The 20,446-nt window shown below is 42.9% G+C and overlaps 1 protein-coding gene across 1 annotated transcript in view; it reads right to left on the bottom strand.

Moving 5' to 3' along the window:
- LOC119432409 (inactive phospholipase C-like protein 1) overlaps positions 1 to 20,446 on the bottom strand; it is a 178,633-nt gene that overhangs the window by 10,140 nt on the left and 148,047 nt on the right. Inside the window, exons 17-27 of the mRNA XM_049658960.1 lie at positions 20,251 to 20,430; positions 18,498 to 18,676; positions 15,865 to 16,003; positions 14,397 to 14,543; positions 13,850 to 13,947; positions 13,039 to 13,125; positions 10,437 to 10,622; positions 5,182 to 5,250; positions 2,887 to 2,940; positions 1,107 to 1,199; positions 409 to 504 (exon numbers count right to left, since the gene is read on the bottom strand). Of these exons, the coding sequence (XP_049514917.1) occupies positions 409 to 504; positions 1,107 to 1,199; positions 2,887 to 2,940; positions 5,182 to 5,250; positions 10,437 to 10,622; positions 13,039 to 13,125; positions 13,850 to 13,947; positions 14,397 to 14,543; positions 15,865 to 16,003; positions 18,498 to 18,676; positions 20,251 to 20,430 (1,328 nt within the window). The remainder of the gene's footprint in view (positions 1 to 408; positions 505 to 1,106; positions 1,200 to 2,886; positions 2,941 to 5,181; positions 5,251 to 10,436; positions 10,623 to 13,038; positions 13,126 to 13,849; positions 13,948 to 14,396; positions 14,544 to 15,864; positions 16,004 to 18,497; positions 18,677 to 20,250; positions 20,431 to 20,446) is intronic.

The raw sequence follows: 20,446 nt of genomic DNA, 5'->3' as shown, positions 1-20,446 counted from the left end.
AATGCACAGTTGCGAAAAAGTGCAAACAAGTGCAAAATACAAACCAAGACGGCAAAACCAGCAGGCTGTGCTTGGTGAGGGCAAGACGTTAGCTTATTTCATTTCATACATCACTGTGCAATCTGCTGCTTTTGGTAAAAGAACAACTTCCCAGAAATACTACAGTTTTTCTGCAGTTCTATGAAAAATAGTTAAGCAGATCTCACTTAATTTTCATTTACAAAAGAAAATAAAAGCAGGAACAGACAAAAAAAAAAAAGAAAGTATGGGATGTCTGTTTTAGCTTGCACTATTCATCATGGACGTCTGTGAACTGGGCCAGTTTTTTAGACATGGCTGCATTTGCATTAGTATTGTTATTTTAAAGCACTTACACAAATAAGATAAATAAAAAGAAATTAAACCAACCTGTTTCATGCAGGCACGGCTTTCCTTATCCACTTTACGAAGCATGTCCATCCTCGACTCTACGATGCTAGCGTTCCATAGAAAATGCTCGGTAGCCTTTTCAGGAAGAGTGATGGGAAGAAAAACACACAGACACATAAATATATGCTTGTAAACAAAACCAACAAAAATTCCGAGAGAACCCATCTCACAATGACTGTCGTCGTTAATGCAATTAGCATTCAAGCAATATAGCGACACACCGTATTGCCACCCCCAAAATGTGTTATGTACGAGTCGTGCACTGTGGCCAGGCTCCTTTGTTGTGCTTGCCTTTGGACACGCTGTGCCATCTAGGGGCACGTCCACGCGTAGTCTCCGTCTTTTACATGGCCTCCGAGATACAAGGCACGTCAGTGCAAGCGAACACTGAGAATTAATCCCTCACTGCACGAAGACATTAGTGGGGCATCGCTACAGCATGTGGCCGCTGTGCTTGAGGATGACGTGTGATGCGGGTTAAATTCCGCCCAGCACAAAAGAAAATTTTGAAAATAATAATTTTTTTTTTTTAAGGAAGAGTAATGTAAAGCGGATGGTTGGATGGATGGATGGATGGACGGGACGCATCTAATGTGACTGAAGTACGCTAAGAATGCTATTCAAATCAAAACAAAAGCAGCAGGCGAGCACTTCGATGCTGATAACCACCAACTCACCTTCTCAGCCTTCTTGCCTTTCAGACCAACAGCTGTGCACATGCCATTCAGGTCCTCGGAGAAACTTTTCATGGTCTGGTACAGCTCATTCAACTGTGGAGCGAGATCAGGTATAGGCATGCCCATTATTTGAATAATTAGCTAAACAAAAGCCAAATCGCCAACAACTTGGGACAGCATGCCTCAAGTATTATGTAGCAATATGCTGTGTCATAATCAGGGGCTCTCCAACTGAGTTTGGGAAAACCCAAGGATTACAGGAATGCAATTTTCGGGTTCAAACCACAATGATGCCCAATATAGTGAGATTCGCCGAACTTCATGGCAGCACTGCCCAACACCCATGATGCTAGCAAAGGTATCAAATTGGCTAACTGCAATGTTACCGAGCGTATCACGCAGTATCATTCAAGAATATTTCATCTAAATAAAAAATACAAGACTTGGGCTCCTTACCTGGACGCACTGACCTCACCAATTTGAAGAAGCCGTAGTATTTTATAACAATCAACTCTTGCGTACTTCTAAGGCAGAACCCCATAAACAGTGTTCACACTGCAAATTGCCGCAACTTTATGGAAAATTATGTTTATCTGCTGCACATGACACAGTGAATACTGGCATCTTCTAAGGACACGTACAAACTATGGACACCAGTGGATAGACTATTCTTTTGCCACGGACACTCAATACATAGGATTTATCTGAAAATTCCCTCATGTCATTCAAAAAAGGACATTTTCGTTGTCTAATGACATCAGCCTCTGGGCGATTCTTTTGACTTTGTTCTCACCTGCTCACTATGTTTTCGTCTCGCTCAAGTTACTTTGTTACCCGAGTCTGAACATATGTATTTACCTTAGCTATATTGCTGATTGTTGACCAGTGGGGTGAGGCCAGTCAAGCTGCTTAATCGGCAGATATTGCCTCACCTTCCTCATTACAACTTTTACACAATGCATTTGTGAAAAATAACGTGAAAGCTCAAAGTTCAATGCACAGGACAACTGTTCTAAACAAAAAAAACTACCTCCCATGTTAGCGAGATCTGGGGGAACCATGGTCCCCCTTACTTTTCTGATTGCATAGCGAGAGTATCGACTCTAGCAAGCTTCATGTCTCGACGAGGGGTTTATTGGCCTGTTCTTGCCGTTCTTAAGATCATGCGTTATGTGATACCTGCAGTATAAAAAGATGCTCCACATTTGCCATCGTGGTCATAAGTGGTGTTAACACGGCTAATACACTCATGGCTGCGTTTATTATGTTTCAACAAATGCCCAAAAAAGTGAATAGAGGGGCAGCCACTGCCATAGCTCAAATCGTAGAGCTCAATGTATGGTTGCCAGACCTTAAAAGCTAGTTTGCACCAAATACATTATTGATGATGGCTTCCCTGGCATTATCCTTTCCTCTTTTCTGCTTAGAGCATCTGTGTCTAGCTAGCCTCATCCATTTCCCAAACAGCCTATCTCTGGGTGTGATTCCTGTCATCCACATGCCTGTTGCATAATTTCTAGCAATGCCAACTTATTTCCTACACCTTCTTTGTACAGCTTTATCTATCCCAGTACACTCTGTGTTTTTGCTCGATCTCTATGTCTGCATGGGGATTTCGGCTACAACTATGTCAGCACACATTATTATACCTCAATAACCTACATAAAAACAAGTATACAGTTTTGCAGCTATGAACATGCAAAGTCTGATGCTTGAAGTAGAAAAATAGAACCTGCATGTACAATATCTGCATTAAAGAAAAGACACAAGGCCTACTCACTGTCTTGAAAACAGATTGTGATGTCTCGGAGATGGCCTTGCACTCCGCCAGCACCTGTCAGTGAGATGCGTATGGTTTAACGAGTGCGTGCATTGCAAGGAAAGTACCATACACACATAAAGACTCGGCTGGTACAGTAAGTCGTCATTGCAGCAAAATCAGTTTATACAAAATATCGCTTTATTAGAAGCTTTTCGGTGTCACAACTGCAGTGCATGTATTTTAGAATGGATTATCTGAAGTGCGGTGGCACCGGGCTCCACTTCATACAAAGTGCGAAGTGAGAAATCCACACGGGATCGCAAGGTGCAGCAGATGTGGTGACCCTTTGTGTTTCTTCATATCAACTTAGAGAGGCGAAGAGCGCTGCGATGTTCACTTCATCACACAACAGCAGCTCTTTGGGCTTAACTGTATCACGTGATGATAACCGACAAACAAAGCAGCTGCCCATGGGCGTTGGTAGAACTTCTCCACTGTCATGTCCCCACTATCAAGCACAGATATTTCAGCACATGTTTTATGAGCTTCCCTGTTCGTGGAGAGCAAGTCACACCCTATAATGGACCTTTTAGAGCCTCCCCATTATTAACAAAATACAACTTAAAATGAAGTACAGTTCCTTTCCCGATGACTTCATTATAATGACGCTTCATTGTATATTCCTTTTTTAAGCAATTTTCAGTCTAAAGGTTTGCTTCGTGCAATATTAAGAAGCATACTTCCGAGCTATGAAGGATGCGGTGATGGAAGGCTCAGAATGAAAGGACTCTAAAGAGGAATATTAAAGGCCAACTGCAATAAAATTTCACTTAGGCTGAATTGGTTATCAATGAGTACCATATTATTACTGAAGCAATCTTGGAAAACCTGCAGGGCTGGTAGCTGTCTAGTTTTCTTATTACCAGCCTTTAAATAATATCATCTAAGCAGATGATACATGCACCTGGTTGTTAGCGAATATGATGAAAATTCCTCATCAATGCCTCTGAGATTTTCAGCGCGTCATGGGCATCACCTGGTCTTGGAGGTCATGCCTCGGCACCTGCGCTGGTTGTCAGCATTTTAAGTTTTGTGTCATTTCCAGATAGTGGTAATGACAAACTTTTTTTTTTTTGCAGTTTTGGTAAAGAACACCTATTTTTCCAGGCTGTTCGTGATGTGGCGACTCGTATTTTCCAGATGTAAATTTTTGCATGAAAGATGCTATATATCTACAATCTCAGAAACTAGGCTTTGCATGTGGTTTTAAAATCCATCGCAGTTTGCTATAATTTATAACTCAGATTGGTTTGGTGAATTACGTTTGAAATACAAAAAAAAAAAAAAAAGTAATTCTTACTGTGAGCAGAAGCTTGGTAAGCCAGGAAAGGTGCAAGAAACAAAAGCCCAGTGGTGACATCACCTTCAAGTTACGATACTAGCTTCATATGTGACATCATGGATGAGCATCTAGCTGGGACAATTTAATTTCTCATTGGTAAAGAAAGATCACACTGCATTCTGCAGGAATCACACAATGCTCTCTAAAAAGTGCTGAGGAGGTTTTTTGCACAAAGACAGCACTTTCAAATTTGTGACACTCCACTGACGAACTGGCACTGCATTTTGGGAGGCTGTGAAAATCATGAACAGAAATATTGACCTCCATTTAAGCCGCTACTAACCAAACTGTTTCTGCCAAGTGCAAATCATTAAACTGATTTAGTGTTCCTCTTTAGTGTCCCTTAAATATATACCATCTAGGGTTCCTTGAAATGCACCACAATTTCAGTACATGGTCGTTTTTGCACTTTAATCTATCAGAATACAACAGATAAAGCTGATGAATTGCACAAACTTTCTACTCAGCACCAGGAAATGACAGCTGTCAGTGCTTTTGTAATAGGCGGAGTCATTTCTACAGCTGCCCCAGGTATTTTTGGAACACAGTCGCCACCCGAGAGCCTAAATTTTTTGTGTGCCTATGCACAATTCTGCAAATAGAGGCACACACTGTGCAAATCTGTGTGCAACCTACACAATGTCTTCTCCCTCTATTCTGTGCAGTAAGCCCAAGATGTCAAGTTATTCAGCATTATTTTGTGAGGTTAGTCTTTAGAACTCATATTTTCACAAATATAACACCTTAATTAATTTATTTTTGGTGTAGTTACCAGCTTCAGAAACATTTCGCATTCTGTATTTCAAATGTAACGCGGGCTAAACTGAACACAACCAGAAAGAGCTGTAATGAGCATATTACAGGCAACAAAGCTGATGAAAAAAAAAAAAAAAAAAAGAGCCTCTACTCACCTTGTCAAATGTGGTGACCAGTTTTGATGCCTTCACAAAAGGTTCACCGTGCACCTTGAACACCGGGTACTAATATGCAAAAGTGAGGAAAAAGAAATACATTGCTGCAGCTTTGAAACAAAATGTGGTAAAGTCTTTATAATTCTATGCTACTAATTTCCTAACAAAACATGTTTTACTCAACACCATGAGAAAAAACTTGAGTGCTTTTGGTTATCCACCTGACATATAAATGAGCAATGAATAGACTGCTTGTCCTGAGTAAAGGGGCAACACGCGAAAGAAGAACACTGATGACGACGAAGAGCACGCAGTGTTCCAAACAGCACGAGCGCTCGAGGCGCGTGACCCGAGCCGTGATCGAGAGAAAAACGGCGATGGGCTGTCATTGTCTGCGTGGCTTCAGTCAAGGAAGGTTGGTTCGCCAGCACCGTACTGGTGACGGGAGCAGCGGGTGTTTGGTTCCGGAGGCCGTGGCGCTGGCATTCCGAGGTGTGGCCGTTGACCTTGTCGACGTTCCGAGTGAGGCTCCTCGGACTTTCTGCAACCTCCCACGGTAGTCCCGGGCACCCCAGCAGCAATCCCCCTTTCGAAGACAGCCCAACGACGTCACGCGAGACAGTCCCTGGGACATCTTGTCGGCACTTGAGCAAGATGCCCGACAAAAGCAGCGGCCGAACCGATCGCTAGACCTAACCTGCCGAGCCTGTCTGCCACGTCATTGACGGCGACCGGGACATGGGCATCTACCAAGGCGACGACATCCACAGGATCGTCGGGAGTAGCAACCCCGGAAGAGACGTGACGCGACTTGGACGAGGATCCACATGAGTCGACGTCAAAAACGTGAGAACATTCCACTCAAGCAGTGACCCAGTCAGAGAGGCTAGAGTTTGTCAGACTGCTAGCAGTGCAGGGGATAAGACTGAATATAAGGACAGTCAGAGAGGCTAGAATTTGTCATACCCACTTTACACGGTCACCTTGAACGACCATCGAAATCAACGACAGTTCAACTTTCAAACTGGCATTGAAGTGAATGACTGTTAACTGCGCTTACACAGACTTTTGGGTTAAATTTTGCTATCACATGAGCGCGCTGAATCGAGAGTAATATGCAATAAATTATTGCATATTTCCTCACTACTTTTGCATGGTTATCTTTAAAATCTGTTTTATTTATTATTGCGCTTTAACATTTCTCTTTTTTTGACTGCAAAACATACCTAGTAGAAAAAATTTTTAACGCGAATCTAAGACGATCCAGTCGGAGCCGTTAAGATTTTTTAGTTGGTGAGACACGTGTAGCAACATTTCCGTCATGGACCTTGTCCACACGAAATGCTTCGCAGCATCGGCAGCTTGGTGGCTTGTTGAGGCCAACGATCGTTGAGATGTCAATGACAATTGGAGTTGCCGTGTAAATTCGGTAAACTGCCATTGACATCAACTGCCCTCAGCTCAATGGCAGTTGAGAGTGCCCGTGTAAAGAGGGTATCAGACAATGATCGTTGAGATGTCAATGACAATTGGAGTTGCTGTGTAAATTCGGTAAACTGCCATTGACATCAACTGCCATCAGCTCAATGGCAGATGAGAGTGCCCGTGTAAAGAGGGTATCAGACTGTTAGCAGTGCAGGGGATAAGACTGAATATAAGGACAGCGTAACTAGCTGATAGATTTGTATACGGTTTAGAGCCGCTTGCATATGTTACACATACTTTGTTTATTAGTGTCTGTTCATTTTTCTGGGAACTCTTTCATTTACTTGGGATCATTACATCATGTGTGCTGTGCCGCCGTACATGTCTCAGTCCATCTCATAATCATCCACGCCCCGAAATCTGTGACACTGCTTTAAGACTTCGCTGCCTATTTAACATAACTGACACTTAAGCTTTAAAAACCCTTAAGCATGTTGGAAACATCCTCAACAGGTATAAGCACTAGGAACACGTAAAGGGAGTAAGAATTGCAACTGGGTTAAATAGGTACGTGCATTTTATTTGGCATAATGCAATGTTTGTTTCAGACATTCATTGCTTGCAATAGAATACATAATCGTTAAGAACACAATCACAAAATTTGTCACACTTAATGCATGCATTCGCACTGACTTAAAGGGTACCTGAAACAGTTCGCACAAATTTTGCAGACACGTAGAATACAGCTACAGTAAAAGATTCGCCCCACAATTTAAGTGAAGCATCTCATAGTATGAGAGCTACGGACGATTACAAGTTACCCTCCTCCCTAGCCATGCTTTTTCTCCTCAACTTATTCGCCAAGTGATCGTGACCAAGCTCCGCCTTCACTGGCTTTGCGTCATGATGTGACATCGTGTCGTGTACTTCTGGTTGCCTTGGAGCTAGTGCGCAAAACCTCTCCAACCTCTCCGCCAGCCGCCTGGCCATCAATCCCAAGCGAGAGCTATCCAAGCAGCGTGCGTTGCGTAGCGTTCTGTCGCAGCACCAAGCATATTAAGTAATCCGGTAACCACAGGTGAGCTGGGCGTTTTTACAGATGGACGGAGGTGTAAACTAAAGCCCTTTCATACTACTATCGCTGTGATGAAAGAGCTTTAGTGTAGACATACGCGAGTGGCCTGATTGGTCTGCACGGTCCAACCACCTGGTGGTGCAGAGCCTGGTGCAGAGCCTGGTGCAGAGCCAACCACCTGGTGGTGCAGGTGGCTGCACCGTGTAGGACGTTCCCATTTGCGCCTCTGCTCATCCCGTAAAAAGCCTAGGCCCAGTCCACTTGCACTTGCGTTTACCCGAATACCGGACACGCAAAACTCTACTGTGGCAGTAATCCTTTGGAGTAAAGTGACGGCCGTAAACGCGTAGATTCTGGTGCTGATCGGACACCGACAACCAGCGCTGCAGCCACTCCGCTCGCATGTTGCCTTGCAGAGGGACATGATGTTGCAGCTAGACGTGTCACCCGCGAAAGGAGAGATTGAGACGAACCCACAGACCGTGCAGCTCGCATCAACACTGAGTGCATTGTAACACAAGCAGACGACACTTGCTGTGTGCCAGAAGTGCTTGAGTAATGTGAGAAATGGTCGTTGTGTATTCTCTGCAACTTTTTTTTTTATCCAAGTAAGTTAACCAACATTCCAACTATTATGAATAACATTTGTTCACCATAAAGTTGGAACAATTATCAATGACGCAACCTGTGTAGCCAATCGGATGGCTCGCCCACTGATGTCATTAGGGCAACACGCGTCACTTGGCTTGGGGCGGCTGAAAACTGCGGGCAGCAGCTCTGCGGTGATTGGTAGCGATGTAATTTAAACCTTATAATAAATTACACGCTTTACGTGAAGCGCTTAACTTTTTTCATTCAAATTGTTTACTTCTGCCTTGTAATGATACAGACAGCGATGGCGCAGAAAAAGCTGTCAGAAACAGCTTGACAAAGCTGCAGCCCATGTGTCACTTAAAGAAACACTAAAGGCAAATGCTTATTGAATGTGGACTGTTTAAATACCATTCTGGAAACCTTGCAACGCTTGTTTCATGCAAAGAAAATCCGTAGTTTATGGGAAAATTGCATTCGAAGGGTCTGAATACTTTTATGGCAATTCAAATCTCCCGCCACGCCAACTGGGGAGTGGTGACGTTGCATACGCCATCACTGCCCTTTGCTGCCGTCAGTGAGTAAAACACCGCCCAACAGACGGCAGTACGATTGCCGCTGCAGCTGCTTTTGTTGAAGTGGCATGGACCATTCAGGAATCCCGCGACATCATATGGACATTTAATTCTCTGCTACTTGCAGTTTGTGCACGTTTCACGAGCCAGCAGAACCAGCGCAGCACTACACGATAACGGACCTACTCAAACGCGAAAGGGTGGGCGGTGCGGAGTCGAGCGAAAGCGAAACCCTTCGACCGGCCGCGTCGTTGTCAACGGTGTAATGTCAATCTGTTCTTTTTTCTAAAAATGAAATAGAACTGGTCAACTAGCATTTTCTTTCGTCTTATAATACAATACGAGTGGTTTACTACTAGTGACCAAATTTATATGAGGAGTGCCTTCATCATCGGGCAAGTACTTGAATGTCCCGGAGGAGTCTCTAATCGTGTACTGCATTTACGTCAATTTCTCGATTACTAAGGCTCTGTTCGTGATAATATTGACTGACGCCTTAGAGATACTCGAGCACTAATCCATCACTTAAGCTTGACTTAGTATTTGCCTTTAGTATCCGTTTAAGGATCAGAAGCACCTACCATAACGACTCAGTACACTTGTACAGAATTGTCACAATCGTTTCAGGGTCGTTTTAAAGCTCTATAATAACGTGTTCCAGATAACATTTTTATGTTTTACTAATATGTCAAGTCAAGCTTATTAAAAAAAATCATTGTCGGGTTATCAGGGCACAGTGAGAACATGTTGCAGAAGGACATTCTAGAGTTTAAAAAACACTGACAAGGGGATGTTTTATAATAACAAATATAGTGTAATTATAAAAAAGAGGAAGCAGTGATCAACGTGAGAGCACACACATAAACAATGAGAAGAAAAACAGATTTAACATATATATAACTCAGTGCATACAATAATGTTAATAATAATAAGCAGCAATTAAGTGTGGACATGTGAGCAATCATAAACAGTCACAATAAAAATCTATCTGAGATAGCGAATTATTACCCAGTGCATTGTCTAAAAAAATATGCAGTTGAACCTCGATGTATTGAACACGCATATCCCAGATTACCGGATAAAACAATGTAAATCTAACGTGTTTCTCACCAATATCAGCATGTGGCAAATATATGCTTATAACAAATATTGAATTTACCGAAGGTATTTTCGTGAAAGGAAAAATTGCCATACAACCGACTCTAGCACAAAGCTAAAAGAAAACTCCGCATGAGTCTCTCAGAAATAAAGCTTTGCACTAAAGAAAAATCTGTCTTGGTTTGGAGAAAAAAACCTCTGACCAATGCCTTTTCAGTGTTTCAACTTGCTTTTAAATATGTCATAATAGGGGTTATGAAAAGGCAAGAGCGCCTTCAAGACTTGATTTTGCCTACGCAATTTTTGAGAATGCTATCTTGTGGAATTGATGCCAAATTCATATAGCTGACATAAGTTCTGTCAGCTGATATGGCAAGTACACAAATATATTGGTTTGTGGGGACACCTCAGAGAATGAATGAATGAATGGATGAATGAATGAATGAATGAATGAATGAATGAATGAATGAATGAACAGGTGGTGCCCGTACCGCTTTCTCTTCAACGATGCTGATGCCGACCACTTCAGAAGCTGAAGCCAGACGCAGTGCTGCTGCCCGCAGGCACTGGGCCAAGTTTGCGCTGCTTGGTAGGCCGCACTCTTCGCAGCACTCGAGCATGGCCCGGTCCAAGGATCCCTTGAGCCGCTGGCACTCATTCAATGCACCAGCCGCCCCCTGCAGAAAAGTGCACAAAAGAATGGTTGACCGTTACCAAAAAGAGCTGCACAGGAGACAAGGAAACAGAGGCGCTCTAAACTACAGTCAAACCTAAATAATACGTACCCGCTTAATGTGTAATTGTGGTTTAAACGTAGTCGCGAAGATTCCCCCACCCAGCCCCCATTGAACCCCACGTATTGGCTGACTGCTTAAGCCGTAGTCGCTCATTGCTGACCAAATGGTTGGTGCGTACTATTTTTGTTTTGTATTTACACGCACAGGCACAAAATCGGCAAAATCTCATGTGCGCAGATGTTGATTACCGAGTTGCGACGCCAGGACGACAGTCACCAACAATTGACGTATTTCCTGCTCATACAGCTGTTGCCGATTGCCGCGCAGAAAAGCATGGCCATCCAGATTTGCTCCCGGTAATGCGAAGAAGCCGCCGGTAGGAGGTGCGAATTCACTCTCGCCGGCGCGAAGCACATCTTATTGCGAAGCGCATTTCTGCCGTCACCTTGGACGTCGCTTTGAGGTTCCGTATAAAGTCCAAACATGAAAACATTGTCGCCGTGCGCCGTACGCTGTATATGCGAGTGAAAGCTTGCGAGGGGGTCAGCCAACTCAATCTCGCGCGCGCAAGGGAGAAAGGTGGGGTGGAAGCGCGCTTTTGTTGCATGCGAGGCACGGCGGGGGAGGTGAGAAAGGGAGGGGTTTACTTTAAACAAGTGCGCACCCCCGCGGGTCTCAACTTCAAAGCGATCTGCAGACAAAGTGCAACTAGTCCTAGTAGCTTCGTATGTGCTGTGCTTTCGACATCTAATTCGCGTTGAAGCGAAAGGCACCATGCCCGCTGCTGCTGCTGCGCCTCCTCACTCCAGCGTTTTGAGAGTGAATTTCCGCGGTCATCGAGCGAGACGTGTTCATGTTTACCTGCGCATGCACGCGTTACACCGTGCTTGTTAATTTAGTTAGTAAACGGGGCCTCAAGAACAAACTGGCTCGCGGCCTTATCGAGTTCGAAGATGGCGTGGTCGCGGCAAGGCCGCCATGGCGGCAACTGAAGATTATCGATTTTTTGCTGCCTACCCGCAAATAAAGCCTGTCTGAGTGCATGTGTTTGAGAGCATCGTGACACAGTTCTTTTCCGGATGGTAAGTAGCCGCTAAAGTGGCATTGGCGGTTAATTCTTACATCGTTTAGTGCATACCTAAACGTCAATCCCGGCCAACAACGAATTAACGAAGTTTGACTGTACAAACATATGGATGCTGATTTTAGCATTTCTGGGCTTCCCATAGCACCACATTCTTCTAGCTATAGTTGTAGAACAACCTTCAAGTTCAAGTTCTGTTTATTTTCATCACTATAATGTTGGGGTGCTTGGGCAAAAAGTGAAAAAATTACTTTAGTTCAGGATGCCCAAGCCCCCTATGTGCTATTGACCAAACAAGTTTACGAACCAAGGGATCTGACAAAAAGCTGAATATCTCCGCAGCCTCAAAACGCAGCCTGGTATTCCCATTTCCAGCCTCTACTGATATATGCGAACAACATTGTGACGTACGGTTTTACTAGCTACATTTAAAGGCTGCTCGGATATTTAGTGTTTTCAGAGATCCCGTGGTCCGTAAGCTTTTTTGGTTGATAGTACGTGGCATACAAGGATTACATCAGGAATACAACAAAGATAACGAGAACTGATTAAAATTCTAGAAACAGCTTCACTTCTTAGAACAGTACAATGCAAAAAGAACAACTTCACAGTAAACCATAGGAGGACAAATGGTTATAACAAAAACGTTAAAGCACAGAAATAGAGGATCTAGCTTTCTCAGTTGTGAAAGGAAGGAGCTCAGCATAGAGTAAATGCATTTGTAACAATTAGAGAGGGAGTTAGTTCACTACAATGATGCAACAGCATGCAAAAGAGCAGAATCAGAGTTGGAAGAAATAACAGATTTATATTGCCTTACTAAGCACTATTACTTAATAGCAATTAATAATCTGGCTGCGTCTTCCTGTCTTTTTTGAGGCTGCCTTGGCAACTGTCACTATGAGCACTTGTGTGAACCTTGGTTCTTTAACACCAAGTTACTGGAAATGAATGCCAGATATAGTGACTTGCACGTTTCTACTGTTGTCACTATGGGAGAAAGGTGAACAGCACAATGAGTGCTGGTCAACCAAGCTGTGATATGGTAAAATAAAGAACTATGCAAAAGATGGTATAAAAGACAGGCTGACGGATAACTCATTGTGTCAAGTAGAGGGCTCAATGAGTGGGCGATAGTCTGAGTGATTAAAAAAATTATGTTGTGGTGCACAATCTTCTCACACCCATGGAAAGAAATACTTAAAACATTCTATGCCATACGTATATAAATGTGCAAATGCAACAAATATAAAAAACTAGAAGTGAACTCGCCTTAAAGGCTTCATCAAGGTGACGAATGCCAACATGCCTCATCTCAGCCTGCGGTCGAGTCTGCCAGGATCGTTTTCTTCTTAATTTCTGAAAAGAGAATCAAGAACCTGTGGACAAACGCTTTTATAACCTGGACATTACTTTAAAACTAGCAACGAAGCACTCAGTGGAGCTCTTAAAAAAAAAAAAAAAGAAGAAGAAGAAGAAGAAAGAGAGAGAGAAAGAAAGAAAGAAAGAAAGAAAGAAAGAAATAAAAAAGCAGCTGTGAATCTATCCTATATCCAGAAGTACAGTCAAACCTCTGTGTAAAAAAGATGGATACAACAATTTTCCCGATTTATTGAAGTAAAAACAACATGTTAATCACCAATACCAGTTTGTACTAAATACATGCTTAAGCGTGTCTCTTATGAAGCCCTATAGTTGCCCTTTCTTGGTTCTTTTATTTTTCTGATTCTTCATGATTTGCATCTCTCATTTGACAGAATATGAAATGCTGCTGGTGTGGCTTTTATTAGTGGAAGTTCACTACTTTCTATTATGTCCGAGGCAGCGCAAGTATGCGTGATACCATTCTCCGGTTCTGTGTTGTACACAGCCCATACTATGTGCAACGCAGGACACAGAGCGCAAGATCTCTGAACAATCGAAAACCTAACCTAAAATAATAAAAACTAGCTGCGACCACTGTGTTTTCATACCGACAACCTAACCTAAACTAATTAAAAACAAGCTGCGGCCACTGCATTTGGATACTGACAACCTAACCTAAATTAATTAAAAACTAGCTGTGGCCAGTGTGTTTTCATACCTTGTCTCCGGACCGGGTGCTCATGGTGACGTGAAGAAAGAGTGAGGAGTTTTCAAGCACTTTGCCAGTATCAGATGTGAGCTGGACGTGACGGTAGCCTGCAAGGTAGTATAAAAAAATGTAAGGATTACATTTGCTTCAGACTTTGAGCATGGTGCTTAATCATGTACGCAGCTGCTGAATTCAGCTCATTCTCTGGCCACACTGATGCAGGCCGACAAAAACACCTTAAGCATTAGGTGTAAGCGTATTGTCCTGCATCCCATCTTTTCATCAGCTCAATTCATTCCTGCTGAAAAATTGGCCATATGTTGCAAAATGCACGAGGGAGTTTCCATGATCAGGTACCAATGCTCAGAAAAGGATTAGGCAATCTGGTAGGGCATTACCATTCTTGGGATACGCGACTGAACTTTCATAACCCTAGAAACAACTTAACAGGGCAAAACGTTAGGCCCAGAACTTGATGCACTTTTAAAGGGCTCCTACAGACCCGAAGTGACACGTCACAACTTGCACTGGAAAGGAGGCACACATGAAAAACTACCTGTTTTCAGGCTTGACACTGGTATTGAGTGCTGGCCGATGAAGTCGTCACCAATAAATTCGTCATCCAGGACAGCGAAGCGCAGGACGGCAAGCTCTGGAGCAGCCACTGTGAACTCGAAGCACTCATCAAAAATAGGAGAATGACCTGGCAAGCAAAATAAAATGACAAGAATTGTAATTCGAGTTTGGTTTAAATCCCAAAAAAAGGAATATTCAGTTTGCCTCAAAATAAAACTAATAAACTACAATGATAATGGTTTCAAGACATGTATCTCAGAAACTTGATATAAGTGGAGCAAGAAATGAAATTGATGCTAAAGCAGCAGACACTTTAATATTGCTAAAGGAAGATATGAAAATTTTTCACCCCCTTTGCCCTCTTCCTCTATAAAGTATACTGTATTTCCCGGTGTATAAATCACGTTTTTTTTTTCTGAATTTTTTGTCGATGCATCTTAAGAACAGTGCGATTTATGCACGTCCCCCCCCCCGCCCCCCTGAAAATCTACCATCAAAGGCTATGGCCACGCAAAGCGCGCTCGGTTGATCTCCTCTGCCATGTACACAAATGGCATGTACACAATTGCTACGGGTTCTGTACACGCTATCGAGGTACCAGGTTTTTTTCGTGTTCCGAGTTGCCGAGCGCCGTGTGAGGACGCAGCAGCAACGCAAGCGGAGGCAGGCCGACCGCGAGTCGACTGACCCCAAAGTCGTCGCATCTGCAGATCGCTTTCAAGATACGGCGCGCGCCACTGGGCAAACTACGCAGTTGCTATAGTACAAGCCACCCCCGATTCCTTCCTCGCTGCCTTCCCGCTTTCCTCCCTTGTGCACAATTTGGCTCACCATCGCACGCACTCTCACATACAGAACACAGCGCACAGGGACGACGTTATCGCCCTTGGACTTTATACGAAACATCATGGCAACCACAAATGCAGAAATGTGCCTGGAGTGTCATTGCTATCGCAATTATATAGGAATGACACCCATAACGCTTACATGTAACCCGCGCTCATGGAGTAACATTAATTTTTTTTTAAATCGCTTACCAAACTAACAGGTGCGTCTTAACACCGATGCGACTTATATATGTCCCCCCCCCCCCCCCCCCCCCTTGGAATAACTGCCGTTTGAGGGGGTGCGACTTATACAAAGGTGCAACTTATAGCCTGGAAAATACGGTAACAAAATTACGCCAAATTTAGCCTCTCTGTTCGATTACTTCAACAGTAGAAGTTAAGAAAATTATTTCCCTAGAGTTTTCGTTGGCTTCACTGTCTGGTGTGTTCATGCGGTTGTTGCTTGACTAAAATCGAGCTCCTAGGTGGGCTTTAGGTGGGCAACCAGTATTGCTCATTTAAAAACTCTTTCTCTGCTGTTTTACCTTCTCTGCATTGCAGTTTGCGAAATATTGACCTGCACAACAGTCTTTTCAAAAACGATGCCAGAGTTGTGCTGACCTTCATTGGACACAGTCTTCGTACGTGCTTCAGCACAGTCCGTAGGAATCCCAAACACCTGCACTGTCACGTAGGGGTCGATGGCCGTGGCCTTGCTTGAGGCACCTCTGGGTAGTGGCAGCTGCTGGCCACTAATTATCTGTTAAACAGGGAAAGAACTTTCGTCAGGAGGTACTGTGCCACTAACGGTACACTTCTGATTGCTCTAGAGCAGTCTGGCAGTGTGCTTTACACACTAACGTCATAATCAAGCAGTCAGAGCACATTTGCCTGGTTCATGCAGAGCCCCGTGCTCCAGTTCAGACCATTTGGAGGTGCTCTCACCTTTTACCTGCGGGAATGACCGAGATCCTGCATGAATCCTAATCATATGGCTGCTACAACTTTCACTGGCACACAGCCGCAGAAGTTGCAGGTTGTTTGCTGCAGCAGTACCAGCAAGTGCATGCCTTGTTTGTTTACGACAGAAGAAGCACAACCATCTTTCCACTTCCAGCCTCCAAATGCTTGGGCGAGCAGCTGAATATTCGAGTCAGGCATGCCTTCTCTGGCTCCAATCTAGAGTGGGCCCCGCATCATTTCAAACCGAGTCGGAGTGCGATAGGAAGCAGCCTAATATACCATAACAGTTTAAAGGACTAACAAGTGATCAAAATGACTGAGAAAATTATGGTGGAAATAAAAAAAAGAGAGGTTCCCCACTCTAGCTAACACTTGAAACCTTTGATATGTTCGTCAAACCACATGTCCACAGCATCTTGACTGGTATGTATCCCTGAGGCATTAGATGGATTTGGCAATGAGCTTCCTGCTGCTTAGAAAATGACAATGTGCTGAAAATTCAGTTTGGGTCCCTTCAAGTGGAAGAGGCTGTCTTTCATGATTTCTTGGTTGTCTATTGCAAAAGTTTTTTACCTAAATGTGACAAATACATTGTAAGCAACAAGAGCGTATCTAAAAAACGCCATGAGGCTTGATGAGCTGAAACTGCATGTTGTGTTATAAGGGATCAGACAGTGGAGGAATCTGGATTAATTGCAACTATCTGAGCTTCTTTAACATGCACTTATATTTGGGTAGATGAGCACTTTTGCATTCATTCTTCCCCTATCAGGCTGTGGTCATAGCATCCTGGAATCAAATCCGCGACCTCGTGCTTAGCAGCAGAACACTATGGACACGGAGGAGTACATCTAGTGACTGCGACAAAAGAACCTTGGTTGAGACTTCAGCTTGGCAAGAAATGTTGACACCAGTCACAAGATAAGTCTCAGATATTGGGACATCATAGCAATTGATGGTAAAAAAAAATGTATGCTGAAGTGAGGGAAAAAATCTCCAATGCAGGCCAAGTAGTCTGAGCGACCTGGTTATAAGTAAAATGACATATTGGGCATCAAAATTATGGTTTCCATTGCTGAAGACACTAGCAGACAAAGCATTACCTTAATGCAGTCATGGTAACTGATTTTGCTCACACATGTGATGTGACATCAATGTCAATACCAGTTGTAAACTCTTTTGTATGTCATCTACATTTTGCACCTAACAACAACGTCAGAGCATGCATTCAGATGTTGCACCAAAGTCACCGCAAAGACCAATACCGCAAAGACCGCAAAGACCGCAAAGACCGCAAAGACCAATACAATGAACAAAGGTGAATTTTTCAATACTGAGGAAAGAAATTTCACTTTGTCTAGCCTGTTTCCAAGCTTCAACTGCCTGCCTACAAGCTAGTTTAGCCACTGTCCCAGGTACAAGGCCACAACTTTAAATCCATACCATACCATTAAATCATCACCCACAGAACATATATTCAAGAACCAAGTTAAGAAATATTTTATTACAACTCTCTTCATCCTAACAACATACTTTTGTGATTGTAATACTAATAATTGACGTAGCTATAATATTACATGGTATATTACTCCCATTTTTATTGTATTGTAAACTTACATTGCTTGTTTATTACAGAAGCTTTCTTTGCCATTTATTGTCTTACTAAACAGCCTTATATTCTTGTTTTTCGCACTATTCCTTATTTTTTCAAATTGTTTGTAAAATCATCGTAACCAATGCTTGACCTATATCTCGTTTTTTTTTTTTTTTTTTTTTTTTCATTTTGTTCATGTATTGGAGTCCCCCTGACAGTTTCTAACTTTGGGACGCCCTGTGTATGTACTAATTATGTATGCACTTCTCTGTAAAACTGACATCGTTGATGAATAAACTTGAACTTGAACAACTACCATAAAACATCTGCCAAAAAATCATATCTGAGATGACTTATGTTATGCCCTTCCCATCCTCCCTCTATTCAAGTGGCTAACTCAAGCCACTTTATAGAAGAAAACCACTGCAATGTTTTCGTTTTTGCCAGCACAGTAACACCACCTATCATCACTGGCACCAGTTACTAACATCTTGCACCGCTCTATGGTCCTAGCATGTACCGTGCCGGCAAGTAAACAAGACGTAAACTTTGCATTAAGACACAATCGTGAGGTCATCCTGATTAATCAATAGCAACTGTCTTTGAATTTGTTGTTTCAGCTATTTTACTGTGTCATCATGAACACCAGCTATTGCAACATCTTGCACCACTACTACTCAAAGGCTCTAGCACATACCTTGACCCGCAAGTAAAGAGGCTCATTGTCAGAGAATGTTTCCCGTCGGTAGGCATTGAAGACAGACCACGGTTGGCGCAGGCAAGGCGGCTTGAGAACATAGCCAGAGCCGCCATTTTGTCGAAACCAGCCACGATGCAGGTCCATTGACACGCCCGATGTCTGGACATTCATGGCCGCTGCAGCAGTCATGGAAGAATAGGTTGGTTTGTTCCAGCTGTTGGCATGTACACTTTCTTGTTTATTCGTTGACAACACATGAAGGAGCAATTGTTTCGACACTACAGGGGCAAATGACGACCTTGTCGAAAGCTCATGCAAATAAGTATGCTCAAACTCTGTACGACATATATATTATACAAGGAAGCAGGTTTTACTTGAAAAAATGTGCCGGTCTCCTGCATCAGGTGAGAAGACGTTGCACTGGTATGTGCAATCCAGAATGAAGGCTTGAAATTGATCTCCATGACAGACACTTAGTTGTGTGTGCAGACCAACAATGTATTTATACACCTCTTTATGCTCATTTAGTTCCTCTGATATGAAACTCAATTAGGCTGAACTGTCTGATAAGCTGATTACATCAGTAAACTTTAGTGGTCAACTTTGATAACATATTTCCAAGGTCTACTTATATGTTTGTCCTAAATAAATTCTACTAGAATTATTAAAGTAATCATAAGCACAGCTTTAAACCACTATGTTTCTAGCCACAACAGTGCTCTAGTTACATATTTTTCTGCATGACACAGCAGACACCCACACAGCCAAGACAAAACGCAAATAAATTAAAGAGTCAACAATAACAGTCAGTGTGAGCTCCGGCTTTGAATACAAGTGCATCTGTAAATGTGGTTATCAGCATGCAAGTGAAAGACTTATTCATTGCCATTACATTGGTGCTACCAACCACATGATTCTAATACAGAATGAATCCAAGTTTTACCACATATGCAAGCACTATGAAAAGAATATCAAAACTCTCACAATGCCACCAGTTCCAGACAGCTGTGGCAGTCCACGTGTTGTAGTTTCTAGTTAATGACCAATGACAGCTTGAATCTACTGTTAAAGTCATGTCCATTCCCACCATTGTCAAGCAAATTAGGCCTCCGACAGAATGATGGCCTTTTGTCAGACTCGACAATTAAGTCTTTCCTACAATAACAATGCCTAACAACTGATTGCGTATTTCAAGGTATCATCACACTACATCATCAGTGAGCTTTGATAAACCTTTATGTTCAGTTAATAACCTCACTACTAGACTGATAAACAATTGGTTATCTGTTCTATGCACCACAAGCTGTGCTCAAGTCTACTTCTTGCTTCTATTTTAAGTTATCAGTCATATAATTAACTAAGGCTTTGTTCTTTTTCTGTTTGTTAGCTTTATTTGCACCTTTCATTTTCTTGTACCCTACTTGTGTTGTATTCAAGCTTTGTGCCAAGCTAACCCTCTACATTCTTCCCTGACAGGTGCAACTCCAATGAAGGCAGGATAGATTCTACAGCCATGGTTCATGCAGGATATGTTCTGCATTAAATGATAAACACATCTGAGGATATGATTAGTGTGTGCTAAAAACAAACACAACACAAAGAAAAGGGGGCCAACGGGAGACAAGTGCCTGTCCCTTGGCTACTCGCTTTTCTTTATGCTGTGTTTCTTTTTTTTACTACACATTAATCATGTGAACAGTACACCAACTAGGCTCCCAGCAAATCCTTTAAAACCATCTAAGGAGCTTACCCATCTGGAAGCCACATGCCCACAGTTCCAGGGGATTGTAGTTGCTTGAGTCAACCCGACTGGCCGTTGGCGAGACGTGTGCTAAAAAACGACGAGTGTGCGCTGCCACTTCATCCGCCAAGGCATGACCCAACTTGAGAGCAGAGGTCTCACTGAAAGCACACACCTCGTTTTCTGCTTCTGCAAGATCACAATA

The sequence above is a fragment of the Dermacentor silvarum genome, chromosome 11 (assembly GCF_013339745.2).
Source record: "Dermacentor silvarum isolate Dsil-2018 chromosome 11, BIME_Dsil_1.4, whole genome shotgun sequence".
NCBI lineage: Eukaryota > Metazoa > Arthropoda > Arachnida > Ixodida > Ixodidae > Dermacentor > Dermacentor silvarum.
This window is presented reverse-complemented; position numbering and strand designations above follow the sequence as displayed.